This window comes from Alligator mississippiensis, chromosome 6 (assembly GCF_030867095.1).
Source record: "Alligator mississippiensis isolate rAllMis1 chromosome 6, rAllMis1, whole genome shotgun sequence".
Classification (NCBI taxonomy): domain Eukaryota; kingdom Metazoa; phylum Chordata; order Crocodylia; family Alligatoridae; genus Alligator; species Alligator mississippiensis.
This window is the reverse complement of record NC_081829.1, coordinates 57,331,924-57,358,862: the sequence shown is the minus strand read 5'-3', so window position 1 is coordinate 57,358,862 and position 26,939 is coordinate 57,331,924. Positions and strand designations below refer to the sequence as shown.

General features: G+C 42.8%; 1 protein-coding gene across 1 annotated transcript; it reads left to right on the top strand.

Moving 5' to 3' along the window:
• The first annotated feature begins 2 nt into the window (after positions 1 to 2).
• On the top strand, positions 3 to 25,631 carry SLC29A3 (solute carrier family 29 member 3). The gene is made up of 6 exons (XM_059729900.1): positions 3 to 195; positions 743 to 1,035; positions 15,673 to 15,755; positions 19,535 to 19,761; positions 21,401 to 21,563; positions 22,965 to 25,631. The coding sequence occupies exons 1-6, from the start codon at positions 18 to 20 to the stop codon at positions 23,638 to 23,640; spliced, it is 1,620 nt and encodes a 539-aa protein (XP_059585883.1). The 5' UTR covers positions 3 to 17; the 3' UTR covers positions 23,641 to 25,631.
• The last annotated feature ends 1,308 nt before the right edge of the window (positions 25,632 to 26,939 follow it).

The window sequence follows — 26,939 nt, the reverse complement described above, 5'->3', positions numbered from 1 at the left end:
AGGCCCCGCAGCGGGAGATGCCCCAGCCTGGGGGATCCTACCCCAACGCCTCGCGCCCGGCCCGGCCCGGCCCCGCCCTCCCGGCCGCGCGGCTCCCCCCACGCCGGGCCCGGGGGCGGGGCCGGGCCGGGCCGGGCCGGGACAAGCAGCCCGGCCTGGATGGGCCCCGCAGCCCGGCTCCCGGCGGCGGCAGCAGTAAGTGCCCCCCCGGCCGGGGCAGCGGCAGCGGCAGCGGCAGCATGCGGGGTGGGAGCGGGCCGGGCCGGACCCCCTCCCGGCGCGGGGCGGCCTGAGCCCGGCCCGGCCGTGCAGGGTGCCCAGTGCCCCCTGCGCCTCTGCCCTGATCCCGCAGGACCTGGTGCAGGTGGCGGCCCCTCTCTGCCCCGGGCCGGGTGCCCGCGCTCTGCTTCCCCTCTTTTTGCCCCGATCAAAATGCTAGAGCAGGTCCTCTGTGGCAAAGACCCCGCAAGCCTCTGGGTTGAACCTCTGCGCGCCTCCTTGCCACCCGCCGGGTTTCTCGGTGGCGCCCCGGGCCGAGCTGATGTTGCGGGGCCCCCTGGCAAGGTCTGGGCCCCCTGGCTGCGGCAGCCGGGTGGGAATCGCTGCCTTGGCAGGCTTCCTTCCAGCAGGCCGGAAACGCCTGCTGGGTGTTGCTGTGCTTTCTGAGATAGTCCAGTGAGATGGTGGGAGCCTTGCGATTGCTTTTAATGCAGGCGTCATCTTTTTTCCTTTCCTCTGAAAGTGGCGCTTGATCTAGAAGATGGAGAAGACAGATTTCAACACAGTGCTAATTCCCTGTACAAACCAGCATCTCCTCAAGAAGAGGAGCCTTTGCTGGAAGAGCTGCCGGGGAACAGATACAGTAGGCCAAAGCCTAGTGATCGCTTCAACATTGCCTACATTATTTTCTTCATCCTGGGCACTGGCTCTCTGCTGCCTTGGAACTTTTTCATCACGGCAAAACAGTACTGGATGTACAAACTGCAGAACTGCTCGGCTCAGGCCGCAGAGGGGCAGGGAATCTCTGATCTCCGTGTGAGTATGACGGCTTCTTGCTAACACTGGTCTCAGTCATTGAGTTGAACACGACTGGGATCACTTGATTGTGTTTTAATTGTAGTGATGACAAACAGGAGTACTAGACATGGGCTGAGGAACCTGGCTTCTGCTTTCAGGTTATTTAATCAGCAGTCTTATTCTCTAGAATGGGTTTAAGACTCACCCAGAACTTGGGAGGAGCAATAGCTGCTCCTCAGAACTAGCTGTTTTCATTATAAAGCTGATGTCTTCCCTTTCTTGCAGTAGAAAAGTGAATCTCCCTGGAATTTTGCAAATTGCATCTTTTGAGGCTGTTCATTGGGGAAGAAAGAAAAGCTTTCAAGTTGTGGTCTAAAAATGTCCTGACCATCCTTTATGAAAAGTTTTCTTATTTTTACAGAAAATTTATATTTCAAGATATCCTTCTGTAATAAGGCCTGGTAATATAATCTCTGTGCACAGCGACAGGTTCATAGTATAGATTCAGTTCCTGGTATGGTTTTACTGGTGTTAGTGAAACAGAGGCTGTATGCCATAGGAAAGTGGTTCTCAACCTTTCAGCCCTGTAGGTGAGGTGGGTGGCATGGAGTCTGTTTGAACTGGATCAGGTCATCTGTAGGCCAAATAAGGACATGGGGCTCAGCACCACCTCCTGTGCTCCAGGATTATGTCCCAGGGTCTGACACCAACCCCTTCCGCCCCCCCACGTGCTAGGATTGGGCCCTGAGGGCTGGTGTCGCCCCTGTCCGGTTCTGCATGCTGGGATTGGATGCTGGATCCAGTGTGCAGGGCTGGGATCTCCCCCTTAGTTCAGTAACTTGACATTGGGGATGTAGTTCCACTGCTCTCCTGCTGCTAAATTTCCAGTCCCATTCGGAGCCCCGCAGATCCAAAGAAATGGCCCTGCAGTTTGGATCTGGCCACTCTGCTGGAGGTCGAGCACCACTGCCATAGAATAACTATCCTCCTATAACTATTTTCAGACCTTCCAATTTTTTAAGGTGCAGAATTATTGCAAAACAGCTGTCATGTAATTTTCATTATTGCCTTGATTCCAGTAAAATACACTTTAAGCCTTAACTCTCTTTCTCCTTTTTTTTTTCCCAAACTATGTCCTTTAATCATAAATATCTTATAACTAAACAGAGTTGCCTAGGTGCTTCACTGGGCATCCAAAAGCTCATATCACAAATTCCAATAGCTAGTGACATTTGTTGGAACGGGAGTTAGACACTTTATTGCTCCATTTCCCCCTCAAAGTGAACTTTCATTCCTCTGTAATTTCATTATGTGATGCCTTCCAAAGGACAGTTCAGTCCATAATCAAATCCAGCTCTAATGATACAATATTCAGGTACCATTATTTGTTTCAGTGTCTGGACCCTCATCAATAGTTGCTGCTTCTGAGCCTAGTTTCCTTGTGGAGATGTGTGGCATGTGCATGTGCATAACTGACCTCTCCCTGCTTCTGTCCAAGAAACCAATTCTCACAAGTAAAATCCCGTTCTCAGATATAAGTTTGCTGGCCACTCTGTTAGATTAGAGCAGAGGTTGTCAGGGGGTACTTGGAAAGGGGCTACAGGGTACGCACAGGCGGGCAGGGATGGAGCGCTGACAGCCACCACCCCATGCCGCCGCTTCCTAGCAGCAGGCCTGAAGTGGGGGCGGGGAGGGGGATGGGGGAGTGAGGACAGTGGCTCCCCTCTGTGGGCCACACAGGCACTGGCCGGATGCAGCAGAAGGGAGATTGCATAGAGCAGCTCCTGTTGCATCCACCACCCAGCACTGCTGCTGCTGCCGCCCGTGTGCAACGCCACACTCCACGTCTGGCCCCTCCCCCCCAACCCCCTCTGTGTCCGGCCACCACCACCCCCCTCGTTCTGCATCCGGCCACCGCTGCTACCCCATGTCCGTCCGTCCCATCGTCCCCCCCCGGCACTTCGCCAGAAGTGTATCCAGAAGGGGTACACTCTTTAAAATAATGGTTGAAAACCCTTGGATAAAGAAGACGCATGGAAAGATGATTTGTGGTGCCAGAGAACCATAGCAAAAATAATGCTGAGCTTGGGAAAAGAGATATAGTGGAATTAAGGAGCAAAGTTCTTGCTCCTCCTAAATTGCAGAATTGCATATTCTGGTGGCAACCTCATTCCTGCCACAAAATAATACCACTTCTGTTTTAATTTGGAAGCATCCCTGCAGTAGTGGCTTTAGGGGAGGGCAAACTGAGTGACTGCCTAGGGCTCCACACCTTAGGGGGCCCAAATCTTTTTGGGGGGTGAAGTTTTTTAAAGGAAGTGGCTTTATTTCCATTTTAACGCTCGACTAGTTATCTAATTCCCCCAAAGAATATTAAAAAGATCCATGCTACAACTGTGGTGGGTTAATATTTACCTGAGTACCTACCTCTAAGGGGCCCCAAATGACTCTCTTGCCTAGGGCCCCAACAACCCTAAAGCTACCACTGATCCCTGTAAAAGGCACCGGTTGCATAGGAGGGGAACTAAACTTTGGTGAAGGCAGCTTCTGTTAAATGTAGCAGTGTTCATTGTTAGATATGCATATCTTGAGTATGCCAAGATTAGCCAGGCCCTCTACCTTTCTCAGCTGAACTTCATCAGATAAAATTACCAGCTGCACTGAATTGCAGTTGGGAGGTGGATTTTGTGGAAGCTGATGCACTGTGTAACTTCTGGTCATACTCAAAATAGATACTTTATTGTTAGTTTAGTTATATTGCGTATTTTACTGTGCACAGTGTCTGTCTGCTTTGCCAGAAGCAAGTTAAGCAGTAGTATAGCTCTGCTGAGAGGCATTGTACCTGTTTTCGGCATCTCCCCTGTATGTATCTGGTGATGAAGCATGTACATTAGAGGCAAAAGAAGTCGCAACAGCAGGACTCAGCAAGTGCCAATTACAGCAGGATTTTTATGAAGCAAAGCTTTTTCTAGAGCATGTCATTTAGAATTCTGCAGGACATCTATGATGCTTTACATCTTTTTCTTCCAAGTGCTGTCAGGTGTATCTGTAATACCTGCTGCAGGAGTAACCGTCTGGCTTTTGGAAGACAAGATGAGAATCTTGTCACCTCTCAATTCATGGTCTAAGCAGTCAGAAGCAACCTTGCCAATGGAAGAGGTAGACTAATTGTTTCTGTGTTTCACACACAATGTCTTCTCTTATTTTTTTGTGTCTTCTAGTTTTTATTGGATTCTTGATTTTTCTTGCCTCTTTTTTGCACCACCCCCCCGGCTCCTTTGGTTAAACACAAACACGCCTGTTTTCACAGGGATGTGCAGTAAAATCATTTGCTTATGTAGAAGAATACTGCTTTTAGTGTTTTTTTCCAAATCCTGTATTAGCAAGAAAAACATCTGTGGGACAGAGCACTCCTGGTTCAGTATGAATGTCCCCTTAGTCCACCTATTGAACTATGACTTGGAACAGTTTGGGAACTCTTAGAATGAATGTATTCTGCCTTTACATGAGTTCTTCAAATAGAAAATTCATTTCTATCTGTACTCTAGTCTTGATGTCTATCTCTAATTGTCTTTCAGGCATAATGATTTACATGACTTCCATCCCAGGGGGGCACAAAGCACTACACAGACTTAAGAAACAGAAGTAAAAATGATGCATTGAGATTCCCCTCACTAACCATTGGGTGGTAAAAACCCCTGCATTTAAATTTAAGTTGTTGCACATCGTATGCATAAGAATCCTGTGCACCAGTTTGAAAGGTACTATAAACCTCCTTCTTCAAAGATGTTGAAAGCATGTGGGAAATTTGAGTTGGTCAGTACATGACAGAAGCCTGAAATTTGGCCAGATTATTGAATTACCATCCCCAGGACTTTCAGCTCTGTCTATAAGGTGTTGTCAGCACAAATAAAGATTGACATATCAGAAGCCAAATGTGGGGACAAAGACAAGTTAAAATGGAAGCTATTATCAATGTAAATAACCTTGGGGCTTGCTGTACTGATTATAGTATACCTTGCATTTTTCTCCTTTAAAAGCCTTCTTGTTTGAATTTCATGGAAGGTACCACAGAATATGAAATGATCTGAGATAACTTAAATGTTAAATAAACCTATTACTTCTCCCCATCCTCTTCCTTACCCAAGCAATTAAAACCTTCATCTATGCTTTCTTCATATCCTGCCAAACCCTTTCCCTCTGCCTCTTGTGTTACTCACATCATCCCTTCCTAAACCTCATAAAGCACAGCTACTGAGATCATCTTCCTTAGACATTGCTCTGAATGCTTCATCCCCATCCCTTTCTTCAGGTCGCTGTGTCATCTATCTTCCTGTTTTCCATCACAGCATGTCATTCATTCACACTTCTCTTTTAACTTTTGAGGCTCTTCTCAATTTTGCTTCTCCATGTCTTTATCCCAATGGTATGCTTGCTTCTCCAGTGCGAATTTTGAACACTCATGTCATGCTTTCTTGCATGCTATCTGTCATGCATGGAATATTCTTGTTAAATTGATTATGAAGTCACTGCCCACTTGAAAATGCACTGTTTCCATGTGGCCTAATGTTGGCTAGGCTGTGGGGCAGTTAGGAATGGAACCGTGAATCTTTGTATTGTTCAAAATCATCCTACTGTACATTTAGCTAGTTTGTGTAAATGCTTGTTGTAATTGGTCTTATCCAAACCACCTCTCCTACTTCCTGTTGCCTTCTCCCCAGTTGTTAAATGTCCTTGTTTCAAATTAAGCCCTCATTCCACATGATCTGTGTGCCAGAGGCCTCCTTGATGTCAGTGAAAAGCTATGATGACATAAGTTTACTACAGTGAGCTCCAAAAATAACACCAGTGTTTGTGCCATAGTTTCCCCATGGTGGCACCCTCATTCTCAGATTAGTTTACTTTAAAGGGCTCTATGTCTGCTTCTTACTGAAAAAGGACAGACGGGAGAGAATACTGCCATTTTTTAGCAGAGGGAAGCACTCGTATAATTTCAATGGGGAAGGGAGGCATCATACCAATACATATGCTATGCAGATAAAGTTATGCTCCTGTAAATGAGATTTCAGGATCAGAGGCCTTGGTTGGTAAACTCACTGGGACAGGGACTGCTTCTTGCTACGTACAAATATGACATCTAGAACACTGGGGCTCAGGCATATCAGTGTGCATTTTTCTAAGCAGAATTCCATTCTTTTATCTTCTCTCCATGCTTCTGATCTACAGGTCCCATTGTAATTCCTGTCCTTGGCAGTATTTGTGACATCTCCCAATTCAGCGCCACATATGAATTTCATCAGTGTGCTACTTAACATGCCTTGATACCTCTGTTAATTACTCATTACGTTAAGAAAAAAACTAGATCTAAATTGATCCCTCAGGTACCTTAGTATATACCTCTTCTCAACTTGACACACATCTGTTTAATAATTACCCTTTGACTGTAGTCACCTAACCAGGTTTCATTCTACAAGACAGATGCTATTTGAGCCAATCCAAATGATGTTTTGAAGTGAAATGCATGTTGTTATATGTTGCTTCTACTTCCCTTTATTTGCTCCAGAGTTGGCTACTCTTTTCCCACATTGGACTCCAGCACTTGCAGAAATTTAATTTTTGATAGAAAAGAGCTTGCATAGGTGAGACATTTTAGAAAATAGGAGAAACACTGCACAGAATTTTTCAGCTAAATATGGAATTTGCTTTGGAATACTCACTCTTCTTTATTGCCTATCCTTCTTTTTTGGGGTAGGATAACATTTCTCCTAAACCATTTCACCCTCTTTGCTACTTTCTAAAACAAGGTTCATCATCTGGCTTTCCTTAGATAACTGCCAGTCTCAGTTGGAATGATTGTGTCTCTCTCTCCTAACAATAACTTAGTCTGAATGAGAGGCACTTTTTGGCAAGCCTAAAGGCCCTGGTTATCAGCAAAACAGATACAACACAGGCAAAAGCAGCACAAGCTTTCACAATCTGCACCCCTCCTTAACATCAGACTTTTTCCCTTGGATTGAAGGAACCACCACTTGAGGACAATCCACACTGTGCAGTCCTGGAATAATAACATTCCATCTATCTTTGGCTCATAGGAAGGTAGGGTTGGAAGGAACCTTGTAAGGTCTTCTAGTCCAGCCCCCTGCTCATGGCAGGATCATCCCTGGCTAAACCGTCCCAACCATTTGTCTAACCTACTTTCAAAAGTTTCCAAGCATGGACGTTTCACAGCTTCTCTGAGTAGCCTGTTCGAATTCCTGGCCACCCTTGTAGTTAAAAAGTTTCTCCTAATCTCCAGCCTAAATTTCCCCTGCTGCAGCTTCAGGCCATTGTCCCTAGTTCTGTTCCCTACAGCTACAGAGAAAAGCCCATCTCCATCCTCTGTAATCTCCCTTCAGGTATTTGTAGACTGTTATCAAATCCACTCCCCTCAGGCTTCCTATCTTCTTTAATAACCCTACTTCTCTCAGCCTTTCTTCATAAATCTTGCTTCTCAGATTCACACAGATTCACAGAAGTTTAGGGCTGGAAGGGACCTCATGAGATCGAGTCCAGCTCCCTTGCACTGGGCAGAAAAGACTGCTGGGGTCAAATAACCCCAGCAAGGTGTACATCTAGTTTCCTTTTGAAGATGCCCCTGATCATTTTTGTTGCTCTGTGCTGGGCTCTTTCCAAACTCGCCACAATCTCCTTGAAGTGTAGGACCCAAAACTGGACATAGTACTCCAGGTGAGGCCTCACCAATGCTGAATAGAGTGAAAGAACTATTTCCGTTGATATGCAAGTGACACTGCTGTTAATACTGTTGTCTTGTATTCAGTTTATGGTCCCCTGTAACTCCCAGGTCCTTCTCTGCAGTACTACCATCTAGCTAGTTGTCCCCCAGTCTGTATCTGTGCCTGCAGTTATTCTGTCCCAGGTACAGGACTTTGTACTTGTCCTACCTGTAGGACATGCCTCTTAACAGATCCAAGTTCTGTGGGAGGGGGGTCTCCACCTTATGGAAGCATGAGCCAGGATTTTCAAAATTTAGTTACCCTAAATTAGATTTCTAACTTTGTATCTAACTTTGCCTGTGAAGGAGCAATTTTGGGTTTAGGTTTTTGTTTTGTTTTTTTATTGGATATCTGCACATTAGGAAACAGCCTGAAATCACCAAGTCCATTACACATGTCTTTAAATAGCCCTGAGTTGGAGTACTTGGTCACTCTTCCAAAGGGGCTTGGATAAAAGGGAGTTAAAATGGTAACTTTAAGGTTCTTGTTGCTTGCTTATTTAAGTATCTGCCCAGTGCCATTCATAGCATCCTCAGTAAGGTTCTCTGCTGAGGCCTTCTTGCCAGCAGAAGATACTGTTATAGAGACCTCTTTTTGGAGAGCTATTTTTCTGGAAAGCAAGGAGGCCATGGGAGGGAAAAGCGAGTTTTCTTTTTCACTAACTTTTTGGCTTTCTTGTGGGAAGTAAATGAGAACATGCTCACATTTTATTCCTAAAAACTGTTTCATGGCCGTTTTAAGGATCACTGTATCCCTAATTGCAGAGACACTGCCACCACTTAATTTGAAGATTGGGATTTTTATTTTGTCTTGGTGTGTTCTTTTCCATGCAGAATTTGTGGGTGCTGTTGTCAGCCCTCTGTACTCCATGGCATGGTGGTATTTGTTTCACTTCCTTGACAGTGTACCAATATCGAAGTTCACATCCTACCTAAAGGTATTAAAATATTGGCATAAGAAAACGCTCCATTTTTGGAACATCTTTGCAGTGGAAAGGTGGGATTCAAGCCCGCAGAAATTCAGTCCATTTGGGACCACAGGAACATGAAGCATCCTGCTTCTTCTGCAGCAAATATTCTGCCTTTCCAGTGGAATATGAACCTGTTCTTTGAGAATTGGGATAGCAATCAGCTTCATCCTCCACTAAGTCAACCTGAGTGTTAACATATACAGTCCAAATCTAGTTTCCAGAGAAGCAAGCAATGTCATTAGTTTTAGTCAGCTATTGTCCTGCAGTGATGAGAATTTCTCTCTGGGATAACAAAGGGGTTACTGTCTTTGCACCCTGGGACTTCAGAGGCACTTTGGTGCTACAGTGATTAGTATTCTGGAAATGCCAGTAAGTAAATAAATTACTATCCAGTCACTTGGTACTGGCACTCCTCAAATTCAACCCCAAATCCTGTGCACTCATTCTTGCAGCACTTCAAGATGTATTGCAGCAATTTATGGGACTCTTTTGACATCAGAAGGGGACCATTTGTAAAATGGTTGAGTGAATCCATCTCGGCAGAAGCCCATGTGAAAGGAAGGGGAGCAAATGGGCTATCCCACAACAGTGGCTGGTAACCTTTTCGGCATTACAACTTTCATGATGAACAGTGATGCTAAGCTTTAAAAGTGGCAGAAAAATACTTCAGTCTGCTCTAATGGAAATCTAGGCTTGTGGCTTTTAGATAAATTTAATTTTAGCTTTAAAAAACCTCTTTGCATGGTAAACATTTCAGTACCTTAGACTCATTAAATAACAAAGCCCTGGAGATCAGAATGATGTGCTCCATCATAGTTAGCTAGAAGATCATGGATGACTGAATTATTTATGTGGGTGAGGTTTCTATGTATTTTTATGCAAACAGAAATAACTAGGGTCAGATGACTGCAATATAATTGCTGATGGCTAGATAACCGCACAGCAAGAGGGGGTGGAAACTAATTTGAACACAGAGTGGGGTTCTGAAAAGCTCTGGAATAATTTAGGGCACAGGTCCCATTTATCTGGGCACCTAATTGATTTCCAGGGGGACAGATGAATGGGCTTGTTGCTTCTTAGTCACTTTTGAAAATACCAGTTGAAGGGAATTTTACTGCCTGTGAAAAGTGCTAGCTTTCCAGACCCGCAGAGCAAAAATCCTGTCTACAGAACAGGTGTTGTGTGGTTGACAGCAATACAGACTTCCCCCTTTATGACTCAGAGGAAATATCTTTAGGTATGGAAATAGTAGTTCAGCCTCCTTGGCCATTCTGTTCTTACACCTCTTCTGTTACTATAATGGATGATGCTGTGTATTTTCTCATGCTGTAGACACTTATTGACTATGATCTTTGATGGACACCACCAGACTTGCCCCACTGAATCTACCACCAGTCCTGAACTCCACAGTAATCTGCACTACAAACCTGGAGCCTTAATAGTTAATCTATTTTATACATAGGATGTGGCCCTTAACAGCTCCAATGGAAAGGGGATTCTCCTTATGGATACGTGGGCCAGGATTTTCAAAACCTGGTTGCCTCAAATTAGACTTTGTATCTAGGTACCTGATTTTCAGGAACACTAAGAACACAGCATCCCCTTTGGTTACTCTTGAGACACAATTAAGAAAATCATGTCCATTGAATTACAAAACACCAGAATTATGGGCTGGAGCTGAGCCAGTGACCCAGAAATAAAAGGCTCTGTATTATATTAGTGTAGTGTGCTGTTAATTGTAGTGCCTTGCATCTGAGGATTTCAAAGCACAATGAGAAATAAGGCTATTGTTTTCCCTGTTTTATAGACAAAAGGGCTGCAGCACAGGGAAGTTAAAGGACATACTCAGAGGTTAGCGGGAGAAATGGGAGTAGCCCTTCCTTGACTCCTGTCCTGAGCTTTAACCAAGCCATTCTTGATATTTATTGTGTTGTCCTTTTCTATATTTAAATCGGAAAGGACTCTGCTTCTGGTCACTCTGAATCGTTCTGTGAGGCAAATGGCATGGGGTTAACTCCCCTGCTGCAGGATCTTAGAGCATTGTCTGCTTTGGAGCTGTACTGCCCAGCCATTTTGGAGCAGGTAGGGGGTGCAACCCCCATAGAGTGATCAGGAGCAGAACTCTAGTATCGAAAGATGCGCTTGCAACTGCAAAGTATTCTTGGCTCCAACCTGCTCACTGCTGCTAATTTCATGCCCTGTGATCCAGGTAACGCTCTAGTGCCTTGAGCTGCCATCCTGGGCCTGAATTGCTTTTCTAGCCCAGCAGGAGCCCAGCTGCCTCTGCTGCTGAGTTTAGGCTATAGCTGAATAAAAACTACTTTGCAAAAGCATCTTGGCAGAGTCTACTGAAGCCAGTGACTAATTTGCTACTGTGATGTTTAGTTTTTTTTCCCAAAGTACCCAGTATGCTGCTTGAATAATATTACATATATGCAGCGATCAGAGTATTGTGTTTGAAGATGCTGCAGTTAATATTGGGTCATCCCCTCCATTTATAAACCTCAGTTTTCATGGCTTCAGAATGTCAATGATGGAACTCCTTCTGGGCTGATGCATAGTACATGGGAGATTGGATGAGAGGCATTTTATTTTCCTCCTCCCTTTTGTAAATGTGATTCAAATCAGCCCAGCTGGCCACTTGGCATTCTCATTTCATTTGGAGAAGAAACAGCTTGTTTTGTGCTGCATACGTAGTCATTACATCACAGTGTAGAGAGGTGATAGTTCCTCTCTCTCTGTTTCTGCTGAAACTATGCCTGGAATATCACATATAGCTCAGACAACAGAGCAAAACTCAAGTTCAGAAACAAATAATTGGGAGGCTTCTGAGGAAAGCATAAGAACTAAGTGCATACAGAGTAATTACACAGTACTAAGAGGGAAGATAATTTGGGGACTAAAAAGAAGTCTGCAAATATAGGAAGGGTGTAAATATTAAGTATGGGGAAAATTTATTATTTGATATGGAGGCAGTGACTTTAAGTAGAATCAACAAGATGTAATTCAGTAAAGGAGGATATTGGACTAATGCTGGGACATGGAGACTGACAATTTTATAACAGCAAGGTTTAAAAGTCTAGGAAATAGTCCTCAGTGGAAAATCATGTAAGCTCCATCCTTGAAGACATTTAAAGCTAAACTGGACAGCATGCTAGCAAATATTCTGCGAAGAGAAGTCCAAGGACTAGATGACATAAAGCTGTAGGTCTTTTCTTTCTCTGACTTATATGGTACTAAAATTTACTGTAGTATACTGTTAAGTTTACAGGAGCATGATCAACTTAAACAGCTTGGTTTTGCTAATAATGCACATCAGATTATTCCAAGTGCAAGCACTTTAAGAATCCAGTTCATCGTACTTGCTGATGTCTATACCGTGCTTGTTTTTCTTGTCTCATTTGGCATGAACAACAGCAACAAGTCATTTTCAAGTTTCAATTCATAGGACTTTATCCACTGAGCCATAAAACTTTTAAAAGTGCCCGAGTCAGATTCCTAAGTAGCTTAGATACCTTTGAAAAAATGTATAATGAGGGTGTGTTTTAATTTAAAGCAAATGAGCACTTCCTTGCAGTGTTAAAGACCAACTTTTTTACTTGAATTTTTAAAAAATGTGTAAACATTTCTATTGGTCTGAAGATATTTGAAGGTCTGTTTCCACAAAATTTAATCTGGGCATGATTATTTTTGGTGACAGTAAAAGCCTCTGAAGTAATTCTGTGATCAAGAATGACTTTTAACAACTGAGTTTACATTGTGGTTTTTAGTTTACTGTCTTTTATTCCATTCTTCCCCCCCCAGCTTTGTATGTCTGGGTAGTAGATGCACATATTTGTCTGTTTGTGTATGTAGGAACTTTTATGCCTGATGATTAGATTCTTTGTTACTTTATACTAAAAATCTTAACTGGGAAGGATAACTGATTCACAAAGGTTTTAAATAGGCAGGAATAAGGAAAATTGCAGGTAAAGAGAAAACATGCCAAGTGTCTTCTAATTCCTGGCACCATCCTTTTGCACAGGTAACAATGGATTACATAACCATTACCCATGTATACAATATACTTGCACATAAAATGACCTACATATCAGTCTGCCTAATAGCTGAGGCACCAAAGCTAGCACAAATAAAGCAATCATTCTCCATTCTAAATAGATGAAAATAAAGATATCTGTGTGTTTAACAGCATAATAATACATAAAATGAATTCTGCATATAAATGCTGGTCTGTGATGTTGGTGCAAAATGATTGCCTTCACTATAGTTATTGTTTTCTGTGTCCCTCATTTGACAGCAGAGCCCTTTGTGACCTTTGCATAAGCCACCTTTGTGAATATTGACTGAAATTTCAATTGTGCTTCTCGGATGATAAATGAGCACATAGAGTAAATGTACATTAGTATTCTAGTTTTTGTCCCTTTCATATATGCTGTGTGTATGTACGCTTAGGTTCTGAGTGCCTTGTTCTGAGCTTCAGATTTTTTCTTACATTGTTGACTGGAAGGTTCAAATGAGTGCAAGGAAGAGGAGGAAGGCTTGAATAATGATTGCAAATTTTGTTTTGGGTATTAAATAATGACAACAATGTTTTATGGGTAGGTAAAGGTGAGGGATTGGGGGTCTTAAAGTCTTAGATCTAAGATTTTTCATTGTAGGTCTTAAGATGAAACACAAAATCTGTTTTGGAACCTAGATTAGATTCACTTGCTTCCTAGTTTGGTGCTGTAACCATCACGTCACATGTTGGGTGTTATCCAGACCCCTCTCCAACCCTCCCCTTGAAGCTGAGACACTGCACCTTGTATTTAATGTTTATGGGACAGAAAACAGAGGGGAATTTCTGCCCCATTAGGAGCATGGTTCAAACTAGAACCAGGGACTCCCTCTTTTACTGAACAGCAGCCTTCTTACTGATCCGTACACCCTCTAACTGTTCTCTTCCTCTTGGCCCCACATCTCTCACTCATGGCTACCCAGGAGACCTGTTTCAAGGGCCTCCTTCCTGGTGAGGGATGTGAATAATGCCTACCCTGTAATCTGATAGTTAGAGCACTGTGCTAGGAAGCAGGAGAAGTAGAGTCAAACCATTCCTGAGTGAGGGGGACCTTAAACTTGAGTCTCCTAAGGAGAAATATGTTTAAGAGGTTGAAGACCTCGGACGCTATGGTAATATAGGCTATAGAAGTACATTGGATAAATGTCAGACTACTGCTGAGATGGGTGTATGTCCTCTCTATGGGGGTCAGTGTGGATAGGTGCTATTTGCTGGCAGTAATCATCTTCTGATATGATGGTAAACAAATGTTCTTTGGTGTTGGGAGAAAAACAGGTATGTACATAGCATAGTTTTTGCTGAAGATACTAAGGGCTTATATAATGGAGTCCTAGTAAAAGGCTGTCCCTCTGCTTTAGGAAAAGGGAGAAGAAAGAATGGGAAAGCAGAGGTCCTGCTGGAATCATAAAAAGTGTTTAATGGGGTGTCATTGTTAGCAGCTCAAATATTACTGTACTGCAGTGGGAATATAGGAGTTCTCACACTGTATCAGATTGGTGGTCCATCTAATCCTGTGACTTGTTGCTGACCGTAGCCTGTGCCAGATGCTTTAGCTGAAGATACAAGAAAGTCTGTTGTAGATATGGGGATAAATGACCCTATGGAAATTTTCTCCTAATCTGCAGCAAATTGAGGTTGTCTTAAGCCTTGCAGCATAAAGGTTTTTTTATCTTTTCCAAAATCTTTAATTTTTTTTCCTTATAACTGGCTATTCTTGCTATCCATGTATACTTCTCGTTTTCTGAATTCCAAAGTTCTCGGCCTTGGTGGTGTTTTGTAGCTGTGAGTTCCAAGGGCTCATGGTATGTTATGTGAAAAAATGTTTTTCTTTTTTTGTTTGAATTTGCCACCTGCCAACTTCATGGACAGTCCCCGTGCTTTTCTAATTGAAGAGGTGAAAAGAAGTTTCCAATTTACTGTCGCTGTGTAACTTACCAGTTTTATAAAATGTTTTATAACATACGCTAGGGTAGAAAGAGGTCGAAATGTGCTTGGTGGATGAATTTCACAGTCGTAGAAAAAATGGAGGGATTTTTTTGCAAATCACAAACTTTGTTGGCAGCAAAAAGTAATGAGGTGTAGGGGTTTTGTACCACAGCAGCCAGTGTCTGACCCATTACTGTTTGGAACGCAGGGTCTGGCCTGGCCACTACAGACTTGGTTTAGATGCACAGTAGCTTGGCAATCACTTGAGTTGTTCTGGAGTTAGCCACTCTGAATTAAAGACCATAAATGGGTTTAGTGCTTCTGTTCTCTTTCAGTCATTGGTAAAACTCTCCCTTGATCAGCAAGAAAAAAATACAGAACCACTCTCCTGTTTCCTGACTCGCTGTTTCACTTACCAGTTGTTGATATTTGTGAACAAGTTTCCACATGGCCCATTCCGTAGGAAGGTTATTATGGCTCCAAAGATGTGAATTTGGTCCTGGCTTTGAATTTGTGCCAAAACCTATCCCCATTGACCAGGCTATAAATGGATACCTGTCATTTGGGCTGGAGAGTCGAAGGCAACTGGATGTCACTGCGTCATGTGCCATTGGCTGCAGAAACTGATGTGTGCTCCCCATACTAGCCCACTGGGCCCCAAGTCTTTTTACTTGCAATATATATTCCTAGTAGCCTAGAAATGATTTGGGGTAGCCAAGAGAGTCATTACGTAAAATGAGCAACGCAAGTATAGTAGCAGTAAATTTGGCAAATTGTTCCTCAAAGGCTATAATGCTTTTTGCAGTCCTATGTTGCTAAGGTGGCTGGCAGCTTGATTGGCATGTGCTAGTAGTAGCAGGTTTCTGGAGTAACTTGTTTTCTCTCTTATTTCTGATTTTGCTTTTAAACTCCTTTCACACTTTTTGCAGGACTTTTTTGAAAGTTACATTTCCATTGCTTCGACTGTGCCTTCGGTACTTTGCCTGATTGGAAACTTCCTGCTAGTCAACAGGTAAGTACTGTTATATTTCCCATCTAAAATGCATTAACTGCTACCATTTCGAGGCTCACCTGCTGCCCTTGCAGCCCACATTACTCCACTCCTTTCTCTAGTCTTCCTTGTTAGCACAGCAGTCGGCTCCAAGACAAGCTGAAACACCTGATGGGGAAATGCATTTAACTAGAGAAAAAATGTTAGCTAAACTTCTTAAGAAATAGACTTGTGCCATTGTTTTCTCTCCACTCTGAAGCTCATTCAAGACCCGTTGTTAGGGATTAGGGCAGGCACAAATACACTCTCTGTGCACAAACTCCTACCTGTATATATTCTCCTGTGTGTGATGCTGGTAGTTTTTCAGAGAAATAAAATCCTCTTGCAGTCAAAGGTCCCATACAATACAAAGTCTCTTCTTAAATTTCCTGTAACATCTGTGTTCTAAATTCTACTCAGTTTGTACATGAGATCCAGGAATAAGTAATTAAGATACATGATGGATTTATGTGTTTAGTTTTTTATTATATAAGTAGATATTTAATAAGTAGATATTTATATAATAGTAATTATACCTATTGCAAGTGACCCATTGCATAAAATTCCCTGTATGCAAGCAAAGTTCAGTGAAGGCAGCAGTATAACAGTGGATGGGTGAGTGACGCACAAGTCCCAGGTGCTGCCTAAGGAAGAGGATGCCAGAGCTAGCAGGGCACCGCACTCTCTTGTCCACCATCTGTCTCCTCCTACCTTCCCTGCAGTGGCTCTGGTTCCAACAGTAAAGGGCCAAGCAGCCAGTCTCACTGCTGTGGGAGAAGTCATCTTTTGTTGCTGCTGAACATTAGTGTTTTTCTGGATGCTCGACACGTCTGCAGCAAAAAAGGGAAGTGACGTTTCCCCCCCTTCCTCTACCTCACACACATAGCAGCAGCCAGCCTCTGCACTGTGTGCTATCACTGCCCAGGGTGCAGAACTGACCAGTTATACCTCTGAGTGAGTGAAAGGTTTCAGCTCCTTAGGCAAGCTGGTCTATGTCCTTCTCTTACAACTTGGAGCATGAACTACTAATAGTCTCTCAGATCATGCTTTTCCAGGATCTGCCTGTATGGTAAACTGGCATGTAAATGTTTTTTGTATGTCAAGTGAATTGCCAACAGGATTCAAGGGAAGGGAGTGGGAATGAATGCTCCTGTTGAATCCATTGACCGGTTTGCCCCCCGTCAGCAGAATCTGAGGCACACTGTGAAGGCTTCTCCACCCACCAGGAGAAAATCTTTCAAAAGAAACCACAGCACTGCACTTGCATTGACTCCTCGCTGACTGGCAACTATAGTTCTCTTTTCCATACCTGTGGTGTTTGTCTGTGTGCCAATCCCTTTTATCTGCCTTATTCCTCAAGTTCTAGCCACTGAAGTAAGAATGGAAATTAGCCTGAAGATGATCCATATCAGTGCACAAAGGCAGGAGGTGAGAAAGTGTGCGTGCCTAGCATACTTCATGCAGACTGACTGGGTACTATAATGTTCACGTTAATGCCATAGTAGTTAGTAGTGAAGTGCTGAATTCCTAGCAGAGATAACAACTGTGTCCCTATATTTATAAATAGCATGCAAACAGGGAAAAGGAAGAAGGCAAAGGAGATCTTGAGAAAATAGCTCCTGCTTTTTTTGTGCATACTGTCTTTTGCAAATGGATCCCTTTCACTAAACTATTATGTATTTAATGCATTATGCTTAACTGTAGCATCTATCTTCTGTATATTTCATAGTCTTCTGACTAGCATGGCTACAATCAATAAGTGTTTTATTATGTTAAATTTTCAACATCATAAATACTCATGAGGCAGATTTACATTATGGAGACTTCTGAGCAAATTGGTTTCCCGTGGTTTAAATATCATGCAGGAGAGCTGATGGCTAGTATATGCTCCACCCTCATTAACACCCTCAGTGTTTTTGAGAGCTAGGCGTTATGACTGATATAAAATGGTGGCATTTAAGGGATTATGAAAGATTTTTCTTGTGCGTCCTTTGGGGATGCTCTTCCTCGTTGCTTAGAGATTATAAATGTTATACTTTAATTGCTTAAAAAGAAAGTCCTCCGTGCACAAAACCCACATTTTTCACTGTTCATTCTTGTCCCAGACATAAGTCAATAAGGCTGCAGTGTTTTTAACTTGGGTAGCTATGTGGCAAAATGAATCTGTGTTCCTTAGAAAATTTGCCTAGCAGGGAATAGGCTTGTCTGTAATACAGGAAGTTATTCTTAAATTGCTATTCCTGACTAGTTGTTCTGGATTAACTATTCCAGTTTATATTTGGCTACTCTTATTCCAGAATCAGGTGCTTTGTTTTGGTTTAATTGTAATCACAGCAGATTAAGCTAAACCAGAAGAAGGCACCCTCATTTCAGAATTAGATCATCCACATATGGAATTAATCTAGAATAGCCATTCCACTTTAAATTTATATTTTATTTTACTCCAGATTAACCTTCATATGGAGACAAGTCCTAAATTTTAGACCAAGAGGAGGACGGGAACGTATTTCACTGTTTCATCTCTAGATCTTAGTTACTAGCTTAGCTTTCCTTTTTCTTCTTTTCTCCTTCACCCCCTTCTGCCCTGAAGGTGAGCTGATAAAGTCTTGTGTGTCTATAATAAGTAACCTTCCTGTTCAGGCAACTAATTATCTTGTAGTGACAAGCATGTGATTGCTTTCGCCCAGCCTTCAGTATTCCCCAAGCAGACTTTTATCGCTACTGTTGCTGCTGCATGTTGTTCTTGTGATGGGAATATCTTCTGATTTCTGCTAGAAATAGATATTTACAGCTTGGTTGGGTTTATAGACTTGCGGAGTGGAATAAGCTCTGATGTCAGATGTGGAAATCGTAAACTTGATATCAAAACACCATTTTTAAAAATAATTATTTTTATTCACCTTATTTTCCTTTGGTCCTTCCCAGCCCAGAGGAATTAGTTCACAGCAGCTTCTATTTTGACTCCATCTCTCTAGCCACTGGGCTTCCTCCTTTGCATTCTTATATTATTTCCCAGTTGGCTATCATTTCAGCAACCTGCCTTAATCAGAGACTTACCAGGCTGTTGCTCATGTTTCCAAAGAGACTATAGTCAGCCCTCAAGTTCTTGTATTGTGGTAGGGCATCAGCTTGAGGTTATAGTCTCAAAGTCAGAGCTACACCCTTACAGACTGCATTTCAGCAGTGGTCAGTACCAGCACATGGCACCTGTCAGCTGCCTTAGAGTGGAGCTTGGGTTCTGAGGACTATTTAAAGCTTTTAAAATCGGAATTTGAAACCCTTGGATGGAAAGGGCTGCAGAAATGCAAGGTTACAACATGAAATCAATTTTTTTTGTACTGAATTTGTTTTGGTGATGTTGAGGCTTTTAAAGATGAGGTACTTAGGATGTAGTAGAACATTGCCAGTCTGTAGGAACTGTAAGGAGAGGAAGGGATGGTCTACTAAAAAGGCACTGTACTGGGAGTTCAGAGACCCAGGTTTTATTCCTAGAGTCATCTCACCTCTATCTCAGTTTTTTCTCTGTCTTGTCTGTTTATTGGTTCTGTCTTATACTTTGTAGCTTTACAGCATTTAGTACAATAAGGAATTAGAGACCCCAGGTGCTAGTCTAATAGAAGTAATAACAAATAGCCAGATTTGGGGAATAAATTAGATGGTGGCTTATGTTAGCAACACCCTCCCCCCTTCCCCCCTCCCCCCCCCAACCAAAAAAAAAAATTAAAATCCTGTCTTAAACCATTATATCTTTTTTTCTTTAGGGTGTCTGCTACTGTCCGCATTCTTTCTTCTTTGGCTGTCATGCTGAGTGTATTTTTGGTGATCACCGTGCTGGTAAAAGTGGACACTTCTACCTGGACAGAGTTTTTTTTTGTCATAACCATAATTTGTGTGGTTATCATCAGCGCTGCCTCAACCATCTTCACGAGCAGCCTCTTTGGCCTGAGTGGTTGCTTCCCCATGAAGAATTCGCAGGCCTTGATATCAGGTTAATTTCCCTCTGCTATCCAAAATGAAAGGGATAATAGTAAATAAAGGATTTGCTCTGGCAATGGGACACTGCCCTGATGCTGTTTTCTGCAGTCCAAAGGAGCTTAGAATCTGCATAGACTGGGTGTGGGACACATGCTTTGCATCTTGGGGCACATAGCAGAGGGTCTTGCTGGATCTTGCATTTAATCATGTGGTGATGAGTTCTGTGCATTGGCTGAGATAACAAAACCTTTTTCTTTTTAGAAACAATATCTGTAGGCTGAAATAAAAGGAAGTTGCCAAGCAGGAAACGTGGCCAGTCACATGAGCTTACTCTTTAGTTTCTGTAGATATTTGTAAACTCTCATACTCTTATATTATGGTGCAGTTGTTTTTTTCAAAACAAACAAGGAAAATTCTAACCCTTTGTTATCTGTAGCCTATGGGTGAATTTCTCCTAAAGCAATTAGTCACAGAACTGTAAAGTCGATCGGTATAAGAAGAGGAACATCCCTTATTTCCACACTTGTTTCTATCTCAGGAAATATTAAATTTGGCATTGTTTCTTTTTTATATTCAGCATTAACATTCATTTCCATAACTGATGAGGGACACATTTTGAGTCATGAATGATGAGGTCCTTGGAGGATTTGAATGATGCTGATAACACTGCAAATGTACTGGAGAGTAGGTGAGAGAAACAAAGAAGGAAGAGATGAATACAGTGACTTCAGATACAGCCAGGCATGTATTAATTAGTTTGTCTTAAAGATCACTGTACATTTTATCCATACGCATGCATGGTGCTGGTAGCCTCAATCCATATTTAGGGTGGTGAAAGGAAGAGACCATCAAATGCCCAGTACTAAGAAACATGGGTTATAATTAACCCTCTTTTTGAAATTAGCCAAGGAGAAAATCTGCGTTAAGAATTCCAGCATAGGAGGGGCCTCACAGGAATATATAGTTTTGCACCCTTTCTAGATGGTGACAAAGGCTAGATGGAAAGCAGGGCTCCTGTTTCACAGTATAACTGCTGGGCAGCAGGTTGTTCTGATCCAGTGAGTGATGTGCAGAATAACATGGGAGCATAGGTGATGTGACAAATGCTTTCCATCTGTTTTACCTTTTGAGGCTGGAAGGGTAGGTTTGCTGCCTTTCAGTGCTAGAGACCTAGGTTACCAGCTGGCTGGCAGAGAGAACAATAGGTGAGTTTAGGCGATAGGTCTAAATTCAAATGTTTTTTCCTTTTTCCCATCCCAGAACTACAACACAGCATGCAGCAATAGGCATTCATTGCATCAGGAGAGCTGGATTAGAAAGCACCCAGAATTTGGTGAGAACAGAAATGCACTGATAAAGCTGTGTGTAAGATCTTGAAGGGCACCTACCAAGCCTGAGACTGGGTCAGGCCAGTGCTATCCATAGCTCAATTCCAAGAGCATTGAAACTTGCCCAAACTTCTCAATTAAAAGCATTTTCTGAAATTTCTTGGTGCAAGCTTATCATCCTCATTTTTTCTATTTCCTTTCCTTCTCTCCTGGCTGTGGAGCTGCTTTCTACCCAATGCCCAATTCTGGCTGATTCAGCACAGACTAGAGTTTTATTACAGTTTTCTTTGACCTTGACTTCTTGCTTTCTTTTCCCCAATGTAGGCCAGGCCATGGGAGGGACAATCTGTGCTGTGGCATCAATAGTGGACCTGGCAGCTGCAGCTGATGTTACAGACAGTGCCTTGGTCTTCTTTGTGACAGCAGATGTCTTTATCTTAGTCTGCATTTTGATGTACTTGATTCTTCCTACATTAGAATACTCCAGGTAAGGTGTACTGAACTGCCAAATTCATCAGGCTTCACCTGATTTAAACTTTGGATGTAGCATATTTACCTTAGGTGGAGGCTGGGAGGTTGGGTTTTTTTCTTTTCTTAAAAAGATCTACAAAGTGCATACTAGGTAATGTGCTGAGATGTGACAAGCAAGCTGTGAGAACTGGAGTGAAAATGATGGTGCTAGGGGACCCACTTTCTCTTTGCATTGGATCAGGTTAGACCCAGAAAAATCAGAGCCTGTATGTGCTGCCAGTTTCTTCTAATGCCTGCCAGGCAACGGTCTTGTTTTGTGCCTCGTGACACCCACATTCTTGGACTGCAGCAGTTTAGCCTTCTCCTCCCAGGCTGAGAGGCCATCCACAGCACCCTCTGCTCTCTGTCCTGCTACTTGTGTTCAGTTCCTTTACTGAGTCTGAACTTCCCAATTTGACATAAACCACAGACAGAAACTGTGGTATTGCCACAGACTGTGCTGAGTTTCTGAAAAGCTACCTTTGGCTGAGAGCAGGGGGAATGACCTGAAACCACACAAACAGCTCAAGTTGCTTAATCAGAATTGATCAAGTTCACTCTTATTGGACTATAGCCTAGAAACAGTAGCACAACAGCCAAACAGATACCACCAATGACTTCTGTAGTAACCGAGGGAACGCACCAATATTTTGGATCCCCAAACATCTGGATTCTCCAGGCTTAGTTGATTTGCTATGTCTGACAGGCCCTTCTGCAAATAGTTGCACATCTCTGTGCATCAGTTGTTTCTTACTTATTTATCAGGTACCAAGGTTGGGAGAAGAGAGTTTGCAAGTCTGTGAGATATGAATAAATCCTTTGTCAGTAAGAAGCTATAGTTAGAGGAACAGTTGAGAAAAGCTCTGATCAGAGCAGGAATTGATAACCTGTTTTAGGGTAAAACCTCAGAGTCCTTTTCAATGCAAAATGAAACAGTGCAGGAAAAAAAATGTTTGGGGTTTGAGTGGTTTCCCCTCCCATGCCTTCTATGATATGACTGACATTGGCCTGTATTTTGTAGGGAATGGGATGTTAGAAAGGAAGAGATGCCCTGTCCTTTTTACATCCTGAAGTGTTCAGACTTCATAGAAAGAAATTGCTAGTACTGAGTGTCTGTGTTCCTTTTCTCTTACATCTCCTCCAACATAGTCTGATAACAAGAGTCCAAAGAGCTTGTGGATGTCACTTTTCCCTCCAGATGGGCCTAGGGATGTGTTTCTGACAGAGCTGGAAGGAAGTACAAGGCTTAATCTGTTGAGTTATTCACTGGGTTCCAACACAGTTTCTTGTGCAGGTGATTGTCCTCCACCTTTCTCCTTTTTATTCTGAGTCCAGCTGTCTTGGTTTACTAATAGCTTTCTTTCCTCTCTGTTTTCAGATACTACATGACAGTCCAGAAGGATAGCACATACTCACCTAGTATATTTCCCAACAACTCTTTAGGGGAAGAGAATGAGTCCCAAAGTATCAACAGCTCGTTTCCAACAAAAAGAGCCAGAGACAAAAACAGCCCTCCTTTGCGTCTCATCCTGAAGAAGACTGCTGTCCTGGGATTCTGTCTCTTCTATGTTTTTTTCATCTCTATCATCATATTCCCTTCTGTCTCCTCTAACATAGAGTCTGTCAATAAGGACTCAGGGAGCTTGTGGACAAATAAGTACTTCATACCTCTTACCAGTTTCCTTTTGTATAATTTTGCTGACTGGTGTGGACGACAAATCACTGCCTGGATCCAGGCCCCTGGCCCAAAGAGCAAATTGCTGCCTATTCTGGTTTTCCTGAGGACCTTCTTACTCCCCCTATTCATACTATGCAACTATCAGCCTCGGACACATTTCAAAACAGTGTTCTTTAAGACTGATGTCTACCCAACTGTCTTCATTACACTTTTAGGACTCAGCAATGGTTACCTAGGTACTTTAGCTATCATTTATGGCCCAAAGATCATGCCAAAAGAGTTGGCAGAGGCAACAGGTGTGGTGATGACATTTTACCTAATGTTAGGGTTGGCAATGGGATCTGCCTTCTCAGTTCTTGTTGTCCATCTCATATAAAAGAGTAGTGGCAGGATGAACAGTCCCCATTCTCTTTGTGTAGTTGTCTTTGGAAATTTCTGAAGGGCAGAATATAGCTGTTTGACAAACCCTACGTGCCTCAAGAAGGCAGGCACTCTGGCAAGTGTTAAAGAAAAGCCTTTTAAAAGAGGCCAGCTACACAAGGCTTTGGAACTCAGTTGCTGCATTTCCATTTGCAGTGGGCTGGTGGGGTCCTGCTGCTCTGTTTGTGTGCACACTTTTAATGGTTGTCTTTTTGTATCTAGGTAGTAGCAGAGAGAGTACCAAATTCTGATTAATCTCTTAGAAATCTGGGATTCTAAATATTTCTGCAAATCATCCTGTTGGTAGAATTAAAGCAGCCATTATTTTAGTGAGATGCTTTGAAGGAGTAGTTAATAAACTGCATTTCCCAGAACGGTGCCAAAATTATTGAGGATGCACAAGCAGGGAAGTAAATAAATAGCCCATGTTGAATTCAGGCAACTAAAAACTGAGGACAAGTATTAATATTTGCTCCTGTAACAAAGGTTGGTACTACCTGAGGAAAGAGTTATTTTCAGGCTCCTACGAGAAGACTGCACAGTGAAAAGTCATAAAATATGGACAGTATTCCTTTAAGCAGATATACCAGATTAGTAAATTATATGACTGAGGGCCAATGGATTTCTTATATCAGAAGTGTAAAAGTGTGAGCCTGCTGTATGAACTAGATTAAAGAACTGGGGCTGGGAGGACAGAGAGGGGAATTCTCATGCCTATTGTATATAATGACCTAATGCTATTCAATCACTGTGTTGAGGGCATAAACCCCATTTCCTCTCAGCCTGCATTGCTGAAATTACAGGAGTGAGCTTAGAATGATGTTAATATGTTTTTTTTTTGTCATCAGCTGACAGCAGCTAATAACTACTGATTCAGGTGCTGGACTCTTAGCCTCTTGAAGGTAACCTCTGTAGTACTGCACTTTGAACGCCTGTGTTGGGATTTATAGACTCAAGGCTTCCAGCATATGTCTCAGCACTTTTCTGATGGGCTTTTAAACTAAGATGATGGCATAGTAGAAGAGATGGTTATAGGGAGTGAGTTGTGTATAACCTCTGGTGTTTCTTGGGGTCAAATAGGAATGACCACTCAGCCACCCTGCCCCAGTTTTACTGAGGGTGTTTCCCACTGCTTGACAAACAGCAGATTCAGGCCACCAAGCAGAGAGATGGAGAACCAGCTGCTGTCCCCAGGGAATCTATGAAGTTAGGACTCGAGGTTCAGGTCTAGTCAGGTGGAACAGGTGAAATCTATCTAATTTAAGAAGCTCCTAAAAAGAGGTGGCTTCCTAGGATGGAGAAGGACAGAAAGCATATGCAGGGATTCTAGGCTCAAAAAGGACCCTGGTATGTACTCTCTTTGACATGGATCTGGGCAAGGTGGCACCAGGTACACTAACAGAGCCTACTGCCTCTCTCTGACATGGGTCTGTCATAGACCATTACTGTTTCTGAGTGTCTAGACACTAAGTTGCCAATAATGCTGGAGCTGAAGTAATCATTTTAACTAAAGTCCTGTGATTTGTGAGAGAGCTTCCAAAGTAGGTGCAGGAAGTTAGCTCGGATGCCATATATGATGCAGTGAAGGCTTCCTCTCCTTGAGTTAGGTAGACACGTAATAAAGCTATGTTGTTTCCACTAACAATTGTACCTCTTTTCATACAACCTCTGAACTAGAGGTTAGATGTTATACTTTGAAGCCAGTAATCCACAGAGCTATGATAGCTAATACTTTTCAAAAGCTTCAGTAAACCCTGTAATATCCTATCAAAAAACTTAAAAGGAAAGTTTTGGAGGACTTTTTTTTAAGTGACCTTATGCTATAGTACCTCAACATCAGAATGTTTCCATGTGGACAATTTCTCCTGTACAATGTATATAAAACTGATTTGTTGTAGAATTACATACACATCCAAAATCAAGTCTAATAAACAACTTTTAATATTCTGTATGTGTATGATGTTGAACTGAGTTGTATTACTTTTGGAGGGACCTATAGAAATGTACAATATACGGCTGTTATACATTTAATTCTAAGAAACAAAACGTGCAGAATGTTGGGGAAAATATCCTGTCAGTGAGACCTGCTAAACTAGGGCTGGGCAAAATGGCGGATCTTGCCTGGCAGCCGGACACCATTTGCCAGCCCCTGCCTGCATCACTGTGGCTGGTTTCCATGGAGGCCCCAACAGCAGCAGGGTCATGACAGGGCCAGGGTTTCCATGGAGACTGGCCCCAGCAGCACTGTCAGGGTGTGCAGCTGTTTGGGAGCTGCTCCATTACCGGGGCTAGGATCTTGTGGTAGTGACAGCAATGCGTGGGCAGCAGCTTGCAGTTCTGCCCTGGCTCCAGACCACGCTGTCACCGCTGCAAGATCCCAGACCTGGAGCAGCTTCTCACCTGACCGCATGCCCTGCCAGTGCTTCTGGTGCTGGTCTCCATGAAAACCCTGGCCTCGTGCTGTCAGAGCCCCACTGCTGCTGGGGTCTCCATGGAAATCAGGCACAGCAATGTGGGCAGGGGCTGCTGGGAAATGGAGTGTGCTGTGGGCCCGATCCGGCCTGTGGGCCTGATCTTGCCCATCCCAGTGCTAAACTGTGAGGTAGGTTGTTCAGGAAGTAGGTGGGGAAGCCGTATTGTTAGAGTCTTTCCAAACCAAGCATTAGCAGGAGGTCTCGTCCTTCTCTCTTCTGACACTGTTGAAGGTTAGGGTCATACACTGTGCTCTCCTAGATTTAACCACCTGTCTTTTACTGGTAGTAGTACAGTAGACTGAATAATATCTTTACCAATTATTTTTAAGCCTCCAGTGCTACAGTTTTTACCTGACAAGGTTCCTTGGGTGAATTTGATATCTTTTATTAGACCAACCCAAATGGTTGGAGAATAGTTATTAAGCAAGCTTTCGGGTTCAAAAACCCTTCGTCAGGCTAAGGAAGCTGCAGCAGTTGGTGTGTGCTCTTCCTGGATGGAATGAAAAGTCAGTTTTTACCTGTATCTCTGGATTGTTAATTCTGTTCATGTGATTGGATGTTAATTTTCTTTTTCTCGTACCTAGCCCAAGATTACCCAGTTAAAGAACTTAAGTGCTGATAACACTTTCAGATATTTTTTAAGTGCTTCAGTATATGCTGAGGAGAAAGTTCTATAAAGGTAGACATTTATGGGAGGAGATATTTTATGTTTACTAAAATCCATAATGTGAAATATAAGATCAGTTAATTGAAGTAAAGTGACTAAGGGAAGGAAAAAATT